Source organism: Cariama cristata, unplaced genomic scaffold (assembly GCF_000690535.1).
Source record: "Cariama cristata isolate BGI_N322 unplaced genomic scaffold, ASM69053v1 scaffold16466, whole genome shotgun sequence".
Taxonomy (NCBI): domain Eukaryota; kingdom Metazoa; phylum Chordata; class Aves; order Cariamiformes; family Cariamidae; genus Cariama; species Cariama cristata.
In genome coordinates, this window is record NW_009621793.1 from 1 (window position 1) to 14,957 (window position 14,957).

Here is a 14,957-nt window from a genome sequence, read left to right on the forward strand (position 1 = left end):
CTTTCTTGGCAAAAGTATTTTTCAGAGCTTGAGCAGAAGGATGGCACTGTGGTTGAAGTAGTAGACTCAGACACGAGGGATCTAAGTCTGGCATAGTTCTTCATTTCTCCTACTATTAGCTTAGATAGACACCATCCCCACCCTGAGTTCATCAAGTACGACTGGTATGGCAAGTTTTGCTTAAAGAAAGGGGGAAAAAAACGTTTTTTGCAGAAATAGAACCACATTGAGATGGCATTTGATTTCTGTGGGACTGGCTGACCACAAATCAGAGGGGAGTTTTGACTGGGAGTGTGGATACCCCGTGCACACACAGTGACTTGTGGGTGGTGATTACAGTATTTCTTCTTCAAGTGTGGAAGGCTTGAGCACCTATTTGGGGCCTTTCTTCTCTGAAGCCTTTGGGCCTTGAGAAATGGTTTTTGTCTTTTTAACAGAAGCATACAACTCCTAAGTAACTGGGAACAAGGGAGAAACAGGGTCCCTGAGGCCTGGCTTTAAGGAGGAAGTTGCGGTTTTGGTCCGTGACTGGTCTGTTCATATTACGGATAAAGGAGTTGGGTTGAGCTGCGTACATGCAACGCATGTTAGAGGAAAAGCACTAGGCTCATTTTGCAGTCGTGTTAAGCCCCTAGGTCAGAGAGCTGTTTCAAATTAGAACATTTTATTGATTTCTTTTTAATACCTTCAGCTAGCCAGACTCACAGCCTTGCTCAATAGCGTTTCAAGCCTTAAAAGGATGAGAAACACAAGCAGGTGACTTTTGCATGTCGTGACTGAAGACTGCAAAAGCTTACAAAGTGATTTTAAACATGACTAAAATTTTAATGGCTTAGGATGTAAGTTACCCTGAACTGCATTCCACTCCTTATCAACCAGGACCAGTTAAAGTTACAGGTGGAGATCATTAGGAAATGAGACATAGGCATTAATTTTTAAAATGTTGCTTCATCCCCAACATCTTTGTGATCAATATTTGAACACTTCTCCTTTTAACTAACCAGGCAGTAATTTGAGAGGCTTGCAGAAAACGCATTAGCTTCACTAAAGTGAACAAATTCAGCTCACTTTTACCGCTGTGTAATGCCTTTCATGTCTATTTAGACGACTGTAACTGAGACCAAAGTTTGACCCATCTCCCTCTATCCCAGTCATTGATTCTGTTAGATCAAACCATACTTCAGGATTACTGCTGAAGTAATCCAAACCACCCATTAAACATCATTTTAGAATAAAACTATCTTATTCACCACTTTTGACAGTGATGGAGGAAAAAGGCGTATAAGAGGTACCCTACCCTGTCCCTAGTTCTCTGTCACATTCACAAAACCAGAAAAACCAGGAATTGCTAAAACCTGTCTGCAACAAGGGTTAGGTGTCTGTTTATTTTCATGAACCCGATCCCAGCCTGGCTGATTTTGCAGGAATTTGGCAAAGAAAGTAAGGCCTACCTGCCCTTCAGTACTGGGATTGTCTGTAAAATACATACAAGAATCCAACTCCTTCACATTTCTATTGCACCAAGATAGAAACTTTGTGTTTAACATTAATTACTAGCCCTAGATACCCCATGCTAGAGCAGCAATTACTTGTTAACACAAAATGTAAGCTATTTGCAAGCAGCGTTGCGTTCCATAAATACCGCAGAGAGACCTCAGTGCTGTTCGGTGCTGCTTGGCTGGGAAAAGCACTCATCGGCAGTGCGACCTTTGACTGCATCGTTGTGTTGAGCTGCTCCTGCCTGGCCTGAGCCGCTTCAGAACTCCACAGGTAATCAAGAGGGGAGTGATTTATGTCTCTGTTAACAAAGGAAGGAAAAAAATATGTTTTGACATCTCAGGAGACAGAGCCTCCCATGTGAAACATGTGAAACAAACAGCAGCGTATTGTCAGTGTTCCTGGAAATGTTCAGCAGCAGGAGCTTCGATACTCAGAGGCATTTCACAAGCTTTTGCTTGTTTGAGCGATTCTGCCAAACACTGTACGGGTGTCCCCAGAACTACTACCCGGTTGTCACCTTATGCCATGCCTGCTCATGTGGGCAGGCACAATTGCATCTAAGCACGCATGCTCCTTCACAACTGCAAGCCCCAGAATCAAGTCACTTCAGGTGTCCAAGCCCAGGTGTCTTAAAGTTACTGCTACTCAAGATGGTAGCTGACATTTTTAACAGATTACCCCCTTTTAAAGTGTGTTAGTCTGGGTACCCCAAAACAAGCAGTATTAGTTTGTAATTGTTTCTAAAAAAACATAAGTGTATTGTTCCCTGTTGAAACTAGCAACAGAACTAATCAATTAGGCACTGTTGACTAATTTTATCACTTAACTAGTGAAGGGAACAAGGCAAGACTGTAAATGAGACCAAAAATTAATGTGGTTGTAGCAAGAATCAAGTCCGCAGTTGCTTTGTGACAGTCAGGCAGTTTAACTTTCTGGCATTGGCAGAAGTCTGGTAAAACTGGCTGCAGCAAACTGCTGGTGACAGAAGTTATCCATGACCTGAGCTTTCTCCATCCTCCAAGTGTAGGATTGTCTCTAACTATCCTTGCTCAGAAACCTTGTAAATTTTAAAAAGAGACCGTTGCTCTCAGATTTGAGAGGATTCTCAAAAATCCTCTTATTTTGCTCTTTGTCCTCAATATTCCCCTTTCTTCTAATAGTCCCTCATCTTCCTCAACAATTTGGCTACTAATCATCCAGCTTCGTGCACACAGGATAAATCCGTTGCTTGTCACATGATCCACAATCACTCTCACACTCTGAAGTCTCTGAATTTACTGAGCTCTCAGCTTATCCATCGTCTTGGCTTCTAGCTGGACACCTTTGCTGAATCTATAGTGGTGGCCCATTCAGTCCCACTGCGGCTTGTTTCCTTGCTCTTGCTTCTTTGACCTGCTGCCATGGATCAGTGCCTTTTCTCCCTGGAGATGCTGTCCACCAGACTTAATCTTCGTTGAACACTGCTCACGCACTTGCTCGTGCGCTCCCTGGTCTCTGTAGTGTTAGTACTCTTCTGCGTTCGTCACCTCCTCTCCTTCAGGATTGTGCATCAGCCGCTGCTTAATTCCATCGCTCATCCTTCCTTTGTCTTCCAAAGACATGACATCTCTTCCAGTTACAGTTCCAGACATATTTCTTCCAGTCCCAAGACTAGCGATCTTCATGCTACTTCATTCTTTTTTACCCTTGATCTTTTCTCAGCCCTTCCTCCCGTTGCTGGGACTGCCTTGTCTGCCAGCAGCGGCACACAAGGATCAATATTTAATCCTCTGCTCTTGTGCAATACACAGAGGATCTGTGTGAGCCAGCAACGTGTGTCCAACTGCAGCTTGTCTTTGCAACTGCATCCCCTCCTATTTCCACCTTCTGCCTTACCAGGAAGTTTTACTCTTTGGAGTCCCAATCCTAGATCATCGCCAAGCCACCTTCTGCTTCCCAGGCTCCATAGGAAGAGCTGTCCTCAACCTGGGAGTGAGCCCTTAGCTACAAAACCTGTCCTTCATCTTCATCTCCTTAGTCTGTCAGACTTTGACACCCTCAGCCATGCAGTATTATGGCGAGAAGGGGTCTAGTCCTGATTTATGCAAACTTGTGTCACTTGTATTTGGCCAGAACATCACTCAAATGTCTCAGCCCTTACTGTTGCACTCTCTACATCACAGATGAGCCACATTTTCAAGGCTTGCTATTTACAAGCTGTCACTTCTCACTGTCTGTCAAAGAGCTGCCTCCTGACTCTAATGATGACAGCCTGCAAGACCTTCTTGTTAGATTTCCAGATAAACCAGCTTTCCTCAAATGCCTGCCATGTGTTCCGTGCCGCTCCTGTCCGCTTTTGGGACCTCTTATGCATGGAGCTCCTGTCTTGTGTGCAGGAACACAGAGGAAAAAAAGAAAGTCACAAACTTTTTTTACTTTCAAGTCAGTCTGTAGCAAATGAAGCCTGTAAACTCACAAATCAAACGGTTGCAAGCTAAGGATTGATTCCTGACACAGCCCACATCAGAATTCTGAGCAGAACCTTGGGGGGATAGATGTTAGTCCGGGAAAGATTCCTGACTTTTGCTTGGCAGAACAAAAACAGTGCTGTGAGCACCGAAACCTCTCTATCGCAGGGTACTTTCTGCAGGGGCTTGAAGCATCGTGCGATGCGTGAGGCAACGCTTGATACCTCTGCCCTCTGTTGGTCTTGAATGGCGGATCTTGTGTCTGCAGCCAGTCCAGAACACTCAGCCCTCTGTGCCCATAGACTCTACAACTGTTTTTTTAATATATGTGTGTGCATATATATATGTATATGGAAAACTCTCCCTCAGGCCAGTGTAAACATCAGGATCTGAATTAGGTCCTTGGTGCTGGGGATGCGGATGTCTGTATGATCATGAGCCTACCAGAAACAAGAGGAACGGTCTCTATAGGGATGTGAAAAATCCTGTACAGGCTTATATAAAATCACATTTATAAAATAAGATCTTGGCAAGTCATTTTGGGGATAAGTAGGTGGCTGGCATAGCCTTGAAAAAGTGTGAAGTACTGCCAGTAGCAGAGAGCAGTTCTGCAGCCCAGTGTCAGTTTGTTTTACTCATTAGTGGTAAAGTGTCTAAATACCGACAAATTCATACTTTTGAGTCAGCGCAGGAGTAACAGATGGTGTATACATCTATATGGTAATGAGGCTTAGCTTATTTTGTATCACAGGACTATACCAGTTCCCAGAGGAGGAAGATGGTCAGAGAGCCGTTCCCTGTACCGTTATGTACATTTCCTATACCTTTCATCCCACTACCAAAGTCGAACAAACCTTCCCGTTTAGCACTAACATAGTCATCGTACACTGTGTCATTGTGTGCAGACACTTAAAGCACCACTATTTAGCAGCATCAGATGATGACATTAAGGAACTGCACCGAGAAGAGGAGGAAATACATCTTTTACTGACTGACAAAGACTTTCAAAGGTGATCAGTAATTAACAGCTTAGAGAGAAATTTGCCTCGTTAACTTCAATCATGATTTCAGAAGTAGTGTGCCATAGGGATCCCGGTATCTTCATCTCCTGGGTGCTGTATCTTAAACATTTTTTTCCTGCAGACAATTATTATAATCCAGCTCAGTGACATCAACTCCTAAGCTCAGTACTTGGCTGGGGTTGTCCTGTTTCAGCTCCTGCAGCATCCTGCCTTTGCTTCTTGTATCAACATTAGCTACATACAAGACCATATTTAAAAATAGAAAATAGTGGGGGAAAGGGTTTATTTGAGTAAAGCTGAGGAAATACTGTATTTCTTTAAAATTTCAAGCCTCTGCTGGTGTAATTGAAATGCACTGAATGTCCAGCTCCAGGAAGCAGAAGTCATTGACAGCTCATACTTAGGTATCGTCTCGGTTCTTCTTTTTCCAGTTCCGATGCTGTGGAGTCTCCAACTACACTGACTGGTTTGAAGTGTACAATACAACCCGGGTACCAGACTCCTGCTGCTTAGAATTCAGTGAGAACTGTGGACTCCATTCCCCAGGGACCTGGTGGAAAGCGGTGAGTAGCTCTCCAGCAGCAGCTCAGCAGGTGAAGGGCAGGCAACTACTCCTTTGCCGGGCTATACAGGTGATAGGGTGTGTTGTACCCTTATGCATCTTTAGGTGGTTTCAGAAGGCTTGTGCTGAGCTGTGGCTTTTGACCTCCAGTGAAACCACCAATTTAATTATTTGTACGAGCTGAAGGCTTTCCTTTCAGTAGGCTCTAAGCTGGTGTTTCACATTGCAGATGAGTACCTTCTAACACTGAGCTGGAGCGCAGTCTCACTCGATCTAGCTCGGAAAGGACAGGGTTGTCCTTTTTAATGTCCCAACTGCTGGGGGCAGGTAGCCATAAAGACAAAGGGCTCATCCACACACGGAGCACAAGCGCTGGAGCGGCAGGCGTGAGCAGCCCAGGCGCGGGAGCGCCAGCCGTAGCTCATCGTGGCCCAGGCAGTTGTGAGGCAAGAGGACTGTGTGAGCACGGCGTGCTCGGCTCCTGCCAGGAACGTGAGTTCAGGGCCTCCCACTGCACAGTGGGGGAGTGGGAACTCTTCCACTGACTTGGCAGCAGCATTTTTTTTTGCAATGATTACACTTGCCTGTAATCGAATTCAAAACTCTATGGGATAATCTCTCTACAATGTCCTCAGCAAGATCTTTCCCGAGCAGATAGTCAGAGCCTAAATTCTCCTCTGAAATGAGCTCAGCAATTCTTTGTGCTAATTACAGGTAGCGCAGCTACTCGGGGCGGGGGGAGTGGAGTAAGGTCGCCTGATGAAGTGGAATTATAAGGAAGTTTTGCTGGTTCTAGTGGTTTGTGAAGCCAATGAGTAAAGCTCTCTTGGCCACTTTCTAGTGAGATTTCATACAGCTGGCGTTTTTCTGTCTTGTATATTCCCAGGGGAGTAGAGCTGTGTGTTTATGGCTAATACAGTATTCTGTGTTGGTTTTTTTCCAGCCTTGCTACGAAACAGTGAAAATATGGCTCCAGGAGAACTTACTAGCAGTGGGAATCTTTGGATTGTGCACAGCTATGGTGCAGGTACAGTTTCATATCAATTTTCACATCCTAATTAAGTGTAACTAAATAAAGTAACCATAGATCCAGATATACTCTGCCCAAGCCTGTTTTAATAAGTAAGTCCAAATTTTGCATGATGTTAGAGTAAAACTCCGCAAGATTTAAGTCTTTTATGTTTTAATTTTGTTAAAATACTATGTACAAGGCACAGAACTAGGAATACTGCACATGTTTTCTCTTTGATGATGCACTGCAAAGAGCAGGCACTTTACCAAGTGATTTGCCTAAGACTTAGACTAGATTCAGTGAAGAGGTGGTTGCCGCCCTTCAAAGACAGAAGCCGAGTCCGGGTAGGGTGAGTTGCCTTTTAGTATACCTGTATTTGTCCAGTAATTCTGCAGAGAGGACCATCCACTTAGGCTAAATATCTAACTTCAAGATAGTCTAAAGGTGGCATAAGTCTTCAACCTCATCCTCAGGCCTAGGGTAAGTAAGTTACAGGTCAGGGTGTTGTTACCATTGTACTTAACCTTGCCAATAAAACCATGCTCCTTTTCTGTTAATTGCAGGGAAACGAGGTAGGTAAGATTGGCCTAGACTTGCCTATCAGATATTTGACCTGCAGTTATTTCTAGCGTAACTTGGGTCAGAGAAGAGACAGTACCTCTGTCTTTAATCCAGCTTGCCCTGGTTGTGGCCATAGTGTAGCCCAACTGGCACAAACCTTAGCCTGAGGATACCCAGGTGAAGGCTGGGCAGGAGCTCAGGCTGTTTCAGCTCCATGTCAGCCCTCCATTTATGGCCCAGAGTCCCATTCCTGAGTGTAGTGAAGGTGGAACTTCAGTTTCCAGCTCCACCTCTCTCTCGTGCTCAACATACAAGCAGAAAAGATAGCATCACTAAGCTAATTAATACCATGTAACTCTAGATTAACCCATGGGTTGGGTTGGTTTTTTTGGTTTTTGTTTTTGTTTTTTTTTTAATTTTGTATGGTATACCACTGGCAGCAAGAGAGCCTGGGGTCAAGATTCCACTCCTATTCCCACTCGTGTCAGATTAGGAAGAATGGCGTGTATCTTACGCTTTCATATGTCACATATTGGCTGCAGCTTATTACTGCAAACACCTGATTCCTTGTAGTCCCAAATTCAGTAGAGTTTTGGTTTGTATTTTCCAGTATAGTAAGCAGATATGCTTAGGAAAAAAGATATGTATGGCAAAGAGACAATGTAAAAAAGACTGTTGTTAATATAGTACCATATTTTAAAAAAGAGGTTTTGAGCATCTCTTCAGCATTTAGGGAGTCTTTAAAAGATACATTAAAAACCCAGCAGCCCATGTCAGAGTCCTTCTCATAGACCTTGATTATATTTAGGATATTTAAGAGAATACTTTCTTTCTGACAGAAAGACATTACTAGTTTGCATGGGAGAAAACACTTCAGACAATTTTAAAATGCTAATTAATATTCCTAGTAAATGCTGTGAAATACAGAGAAAATGCCTCAGAACACAAAAGATTTTTAGTCTGTCTTCCAGCTGTGCTGTGATTGAATCTAAGTGATGACAGACGTTTCAGTGCACTGTCGCCTAAAATGAATTGGGCTCCCTCTGTTGTTGCTGTTACAATGCTGTTCTGGCCCTAAGCACGTGACAGCTTTTGGGTTTTATGTTAACAATTTTATAGCTGGAATCATACTTGAAGGACATACAGCACATGTTGCAGAAGACTCTTCTTCAGTCATGCATGCTCAAAATTACAAAACAAATTCAGCCACTGAAGTTTTAGTACACAGCTGTCCCTGAAGGTGTTCTTTGGCTAGGAAGTAAAGGCAGTGTTCAGGGGGTACTTCCAAAAGGCACGTGCTTGCTCCGAAACAGCTCACTAAAGCCTAATAATCTTATTTCACTGTGGAAAAATGGGAAATGAAGGAGATAAAGAAGTAAAAATGGTTAAAAGCTGTTATTTATAAAGTAGTATGTGTGTTATTCATGTACTCTTTCAAAATACTCGTTAACAAGAACTACTATTTATATACAGACCAAATTTGAAGTGGTCAAATTAAGTGCTTAAAATAGAACTCATGCAAACAGTTTCTACCTGGCACACATTTACCTCAATGACAATTTTTACAGTAGAGTTGCAAAGGGATAGTAACAACCACCTGGTACATTCATGTAAGTACTTCAACAGGAAGGAAAAATAAGACTCCCTTCCCCATCCCCTTTTCTGATGGCGTCGTCTACCAGAGGCACTAGTTGGGCTGGGAGAAGGGCCACCACCCCCCTGCTGCTTCTCTTCACTAGGCCAAGTAGAAAGACACATACATTGTTGATGAGGCATTGACAGCTATTATTAATGCATGGACGGTCTCCAGCGATTCCCCCATAGGGATCTGGGCACACGTACACTTGGAAAAGTAAAGGACGGTAAAGTAAACCACAGCATCCTTTGGGTCAGGGATAAACCTGATTGTCTTTCAAGGCAATAGCTACAGAGAGAGAACCACACAGCCCTGCAGTGGTGGGTTGCTACTATAAAATATTTTCAAGCAAAAGACATCCAAACATTTATTTTCAATATACCTCTTCCCATATCTGGTGGCTGCTTTTCATGGAGAAATCAACTCCCCCGTGCTCTCATTGTTCATTCCGTAAAACAGCAATCCAGGTAAGGACAAAAGGCAGACAGAAACTAGGAACAGAACAAGGACACGAACCGGCAGGAAAAGCAGTATGTGATGTGTCTTCCTGTGTGTGAACAAAACCAGTGTAAGCATGCTTTTCTCTCTGTTATTTTGTTTCAATAAATAGGGTGCTTTTTACTTGCTGAAAAACAATTGTTTGTTGTTTGTTTTTTTTTTTTTTCCCCTCTTAGATTCTCGGACTCACCTTTGCAATGACCATGTATTGTCAGGTAGTCAAGGCAGACACCTACTGTGCATAGATACCATTCCCAATCTTTCTGCTCCTCCTCCAAAGGACACAGGAGAAATCTCCTTCATGCTCATTCATCTGACCTTCCCCTCCCCCCCTTTGTACTATAAACTGTGTATAATGCTATCTTTCTGAAGATTTTGTGAATCACCCCCCTCTACTGAAGGAGGAAGAAAAGAAAAAGTCAGTACTTGAACTGGCACAGGTAAGAAGCAGCCTCGTCTTTGAACAGAAGAAAACCTCCAAAGAGCAATGGTTCCTTGTCCATGGCCCATGGCGAGGCAAAGGAGGCTGCTTACGAGGGCCTGAGCTGCAAACCGCTGTTAGGAAGAGATTGCACTGAGGCAACCTCTGCGAAACCTGCCAGGTTGCCTTCCCGCCTTTCAGGGTCTGGAAGAAAGGGTGTAGAAAACGAGTATTCTGCAGCATGGAAAGAAGGTACAGAGTAGCTAGCACTGAATGCAGTTGTAATTTTACTACAGTTTGCACACAGCTAAAAGTGTCAACATCAAGCAGCCCTGCCTCCAAGTGTCTCAAGATGATTATATAGCCAGGAGAGGATCCGCTTCAGAAATATGTTATTTTAAAGGAGTATTTTTAATCTTACGTGCTGCAAAGTCAGGCTTTTAATCAGAATCTGTACAGTGAGATCTGGCTGTTAAGGGAAATCAATATTGGACATCGTGTCACTTATTGATTGCCAGTGGCATATAGATGGTTGACTGTATATGTAATATATATTACATTCATATACACATACTGTCCTGAAAGGAGGTGAAAATACCCAGCATCTAACCTCAGAAAGAGGGAACCTTTCTATCCCATTTTACATTCCAACTGAAATAACCGAGTATTACTTCTTGTAGGAGGCACTATCACTTATACCTCTGGGAAACAAGTAATTACTTTCAGCTGTACCTTCATTTCAGTAAACAACTTGTGAGTGGGCTCTCTCTGTCATTCTACTATGGTTTTATTTTTTATCATCCCTGTTTCAAGTTAGTCTGCCAAAAAATATCACTCATTTCCACACTTGAAGATCTGTACAAAGCTGTCAGCTGTTCCTTCCCTGAATGTCACCATTTCATTAATTTACTTTGGGACATCATCATCTGCAGGTATGATATAGTTTGCCTTGCCGAGGAAAAAAATCTTTTGCACATTGCTCATTTTTCTGAGACTTATTAAGACTTCAGATGTTTTTATGCTTAGCTTTTTTTTTTTTTTTCTTTTCCCCCTCTCCTCCCAGCTGTATGCTTACAACAGCCAAGATGCATCAGTCTTTGTTAGAACTGGAGTCACCTCTCAGTTCTGTTTTTCCTCTGCCTGGCTGTTGGCTAGAATATGCCCCACGCTTTCTGGAATTTGCAGAAATCAAAATCATAACTTTCCTTAGCCACAAAACAGCCACCAATTGTCCAATTCCACCACCACCGCCCCCCGGCACTGGTAACTGAAGTAATTGACGTAGTACCCCTCTGTGCACACCTTCTAGTAATGAGGTTAAGAACCAGATGTTGCCCATTGTTCAAACAAACAATTCCCCATCAGCAAGCACCCCAGGGAAAGGGCACAGGAGGGAACAGGCGAGCAGAGCCCCCTGCAGCCAGCCTGCCAGGACCTCTCGGCCACCGACAACAGACCAGCGAGACAGCCACTGTGCCCCATTTTCCCAGAAAGCTCAATGCAGCCACTCCTGCTGTGACAGACCAGAAGCATGTATCAAGTTCAGGCAAAAAAAGGTCCCCCTGTACCTTTAGTGCTTACAACAGCAGGTCTCAGCTATGACTGACTTTTCCCTTACTTTGATTTAAAGGCACTTTCCAGCAGTAAAGCTGGGCTTGCCAACCCACAGCCTGCCAAACAATCGCCTTAGCACCCCTAAGCAAGTAACCCTTCTCTGGCCCTGTACCCTTGACAGATACTACGCTTACTGCTTCGGGTTTGGGGTTGGGTTTTTTCCTCTTTTTGCTGATTTCCTGTGGTCTTCTCACCCTCAGGCCCGAACTGCTCCATGTTTTGTGGGGAAGTGCTTAGGAGTCTGGTGTGTGAAAGGGCAAGTATCTTCCAAAAATCTTACACACACACCCCCCACCCCCCCACTTTATGGATCAGCCTCTGTAGCATGGGGCATTTAGCTGTGCAGGCAAAGTTGAAAGTAACTTATTATTTGTGTGCATTTTATGTGGCTTCTCAATCACTCGCTATCACAGCGACCTCACCACCACTAAAGGATTTTGCTGCCATGCTAACAAGCCCTGACAAATGTTAACAGACCTCGACCCAAGGCAGAGGTTAAACCGAGCGAGTAGCCCACAGGCAGGCACCCTGTACCCCACACAAGAGACTTACTCTCGGTGTTACCATCACCACAGTCTCAATGCTCTCTGCTTCCCGAGCCCAGGCTGACCTGCCAGCTGTTCTGCTCTTCAAAAGATGGTGCAAGTTCGTTCCTTCCCTCTACTCTCTTCCTTTCTTACCTGCATGGACACGATTCCAGGTTAGATGCACCATTAGTTCTGGCCATGGTTTATAGTTTGTACACACACCTATGCTCCTGCTGACAGCTCAGGGTTTCCACCACTGAAAAGCAGCATAACAGAGTGATGAATACATTAATAAAATGTGGATTTTTTAAGAAAGATAAAAGTAGATGAGTCTATTTGTAATGATCCCTGCCATTAAAAATTAACACAGAGACAGCAGGTCGATGATGGCTGGGTTGGTACGAGCAAGCAGTTGTACAACAGAGCTCCCGCAGAAGACAACTCTCCTCAGCATGCCTTATGGTGGGGTAGGGAGAAGCAAGAGCACAAACCTGCACCCTGTGAGTCTCCTAATAACATGTGCTGAGCTCTGAGCGAAGGTTGCTAGACTTCAGCTAAACCTCCAGAAGAAACAAAATGAGAAACAGAGACTGAAGACAAGTCACACTTTGTGGTTCCCTCTAATCATTTTCCACAGTTTAGGTGTCTTTACAACAAGATAAAAACTGCCTTGGTTTTCAAAACCAGCTGTCTATAGGGAGCATAAGCAATACTTGCTTTGTAAATCCCAGTCACTGCAACAGAAACACTAAAACTGCTGAAAAGAAAGAAAAAAAAAAGACACACACACACAAACAGACCACACATCACTGCTAACAATTCTCTTTTTAAACACTACCCTTACACTGCCAACTGAGATGTTACTGCAACTTGTTTATAATTTGAACTGGACTATTTTCTATATTTGATGTCATTAACTCTCTTCACACAGGTTAAACAGATGTTATGGTGCTTAAAGCGTTTACCAGCGCAATCCAATTTCAAACCTCTGAACATACTGCATATCACAAGCCTCAGACTTCTCGTATTTTTCTTTTTAAAAGCATTGCATCCTTTCTCTGCTGACGAGGTCAGAATATTTTGTGATATGTAACAGCAACAATCCTTTTTTAAAAAACAGAAAAAGATAGTTCCGTATTAGGCATAAAACTTCATGTTGAACTGGTTGATTATAAGTAAATACCCTGTAGTGTATAATACCCATTTAAAAGTCTGCTTACATTGTTTATATGCAGAGCAACACAGAAGTCATTCCAACTGCTTCCCTTAGTGTTTTGTCACTTAGTAAAGTCTGTTATATTACCGTCACTTCTTAGCTTTAAACATGAAGGAGGACTAGATACATTTAAATTAAAGACAGAACCAAAGGGAACAAAGACATTGGAGGAGAGCACTCCTAATTTATACGCAGTGCTCTTTCTGCCTAATAACGAGATGGGAAGGCACAGGGCGCATGGCTGGACCTACTGAATTCAGCAACATCAGGATTTAGCTTTCAGATTCAGTCCAATATACTTCCAGCTTTTCATCTTCACAATTATAATAATATATATACATATATATTTAATATAATATGGTTTATTTTCCTGTACAGTAACTGTCAGTAGCAGCCAAATCTTACTGCTTGTACAACAGAATTATTTAGCTCCACGTCTTATAGTGCACAATCACCGAAATTCACTCCAGTTTCTGTTCTATGAATACTTCTTTGTTCCTCCCCCTCAAATAATATGAACTTGTAAAGGTTTATTCTTCCATTTAATGATAACCCTGTGAATGCAGCATTGTCTGATTTACAATGTGGAGAGGAGGGCACCGCACAGAAGCTGTAAAAATATTTTATCTTGCATCAGCCATATGGCTGCTATGCGGATCCACCCCAACCCCTCACTTCTCACAAACTTACAGAGAACCGGTTACGTCTCTGGGCACGCGTGGCTCTTCCCCGTTCATAGACAGGGCAGGATGTTGGGAGCGTGGAGAAAGCCAAAGCCACTCCCTTACTGTCACTGTTGTGCTATAAATGTGGCACCAAAGGTAAGCAACAGAAACCAGCAGTTGATTGTGGCATTTATTTTAAAACCAGACTCTCGATTAACTTTGTCTGCAAGGATTCTTGCTAACTGTGAATGATCTTCATAGAGCGAGTTAGACAATTCACAGTGGGACAAGAAGTCAGGACTCGCCATGGGAAACTCTGTTTGGATTCTATTGTGAATTCTCCTAGATCGTCACCGGTGTCTTACCACAGCGGGCAGGTCTCCTCAGTCCTCTGGATTTTGTCACTGCAACTACAATGATACATTTTTGTGCATTCATATAAAGAACAAAATTTAAAATATACATTTTATTTTTAAAAAGTTATTAAATATTCTTTAAAAAGTTTACAACAGAATGTCTTTTGTATTCTTTATAATGGACACTACAAGCTATACAGTGACTATGTACATACCCAAAGGTGTATGCGTGCAAGTGCGCACACACACACACAGTGTACACAGGAAAAAAAAATAGGCAGTGTACTGCTTTTTTATCATTTCTCATTACTTACCTTTGATTTGACCCATCCTTCCTTATAGATTTTTTATTACTGAAGCAGCTTACCTATTCCCAGGTAAATTTACACCCCTTTCTGTTTCCTAAGGGCAACCTGAAATTATGTGATAGTCAATAACAATTCAGAAAATACCAGGAGATCAGGTTTACAGTGTAACAAAGTACTTGGACCCGAAACCAATTATTTTCTGTTTAGAACTTGTCTGTTACTGATAATTTTGAAACAAAAGGACTTAGCTTTTTCTGAGGTAGTTGCTTAGATTCAGAAATTATGCAGAAAAACTTAGAAAATGACTGTGTTAAATGGAACAACTAGGAACTCCTCCCATGTTAGCTCAGAAAAACACCTGATTACCCAGGTATCTTGTCTGACATCATGTCTAATGCCGCCTTTTTTTCAATGCCATTTATTGTACCCTCCAGGTCAAACAGCTTCGCAAGTGATGTTGCCTCTAAACTGGGTGCATTCTGACCACCACCACAGGCATGCTATTGAAAGCGTAAGGGTAGACACGGCCTGAAAGCAGGGACTCGAGGGTTTTAGAGGCTGTGCAGGAAACCTCAAAACGGATAACCCAAACCTTTGGTGGCAGGTTCTTAC

At 42.9% G+C, this 14,957-nt stretch overlaps 1 protein-coding gene across 1 annotated transcript; it reads left to right on the top strand.

Annotated features, from left to right (window-relative positions):
• Window positions 1-4,148: 4,148 nt before the first annotated feature.
• LOC104163202 (tetraspanin-4) lies at window positions 4,149-10,424 on the top strand. Its single transcript, XM_009702120.1, has 4 exons — window positions 4,149-4,157; window positions 5,401-5,532; window positions 6,475-6,558; window positions 9,415-10,424. Exons 1-4 carry the CDS (start codon window positions 4,149-4,151, stop codon window positions 9,481-9,483), a joined length of 294 nt encoding a protein of 97 aa, XP_009700422.1. The 3' UTR covers window positions 9,484-10,424.
• The last annotated feature ends 4,533 nt before the right edge of the window (window positions 10,425-14,957 follow it).

Coding starts and splice junctions, on each gene's coding strand:
- LOC104163202 (XM_009702120.1), top strand. Junction 5,533..6,474: donor CAGGGACCTGGTGGAAAGCG/GTGAGTAGCTCT, acceptor GTTTTTTTCCAG/CCTTGCTACGAAACAGTGAA. Junction 6,559..9,414: donor TGTGCACAGCTATGGTGCAG/GTACAGTTTCAT, acceptor TTCCCCTCTTAG/ATTCTCGGACTCACCTTTGC.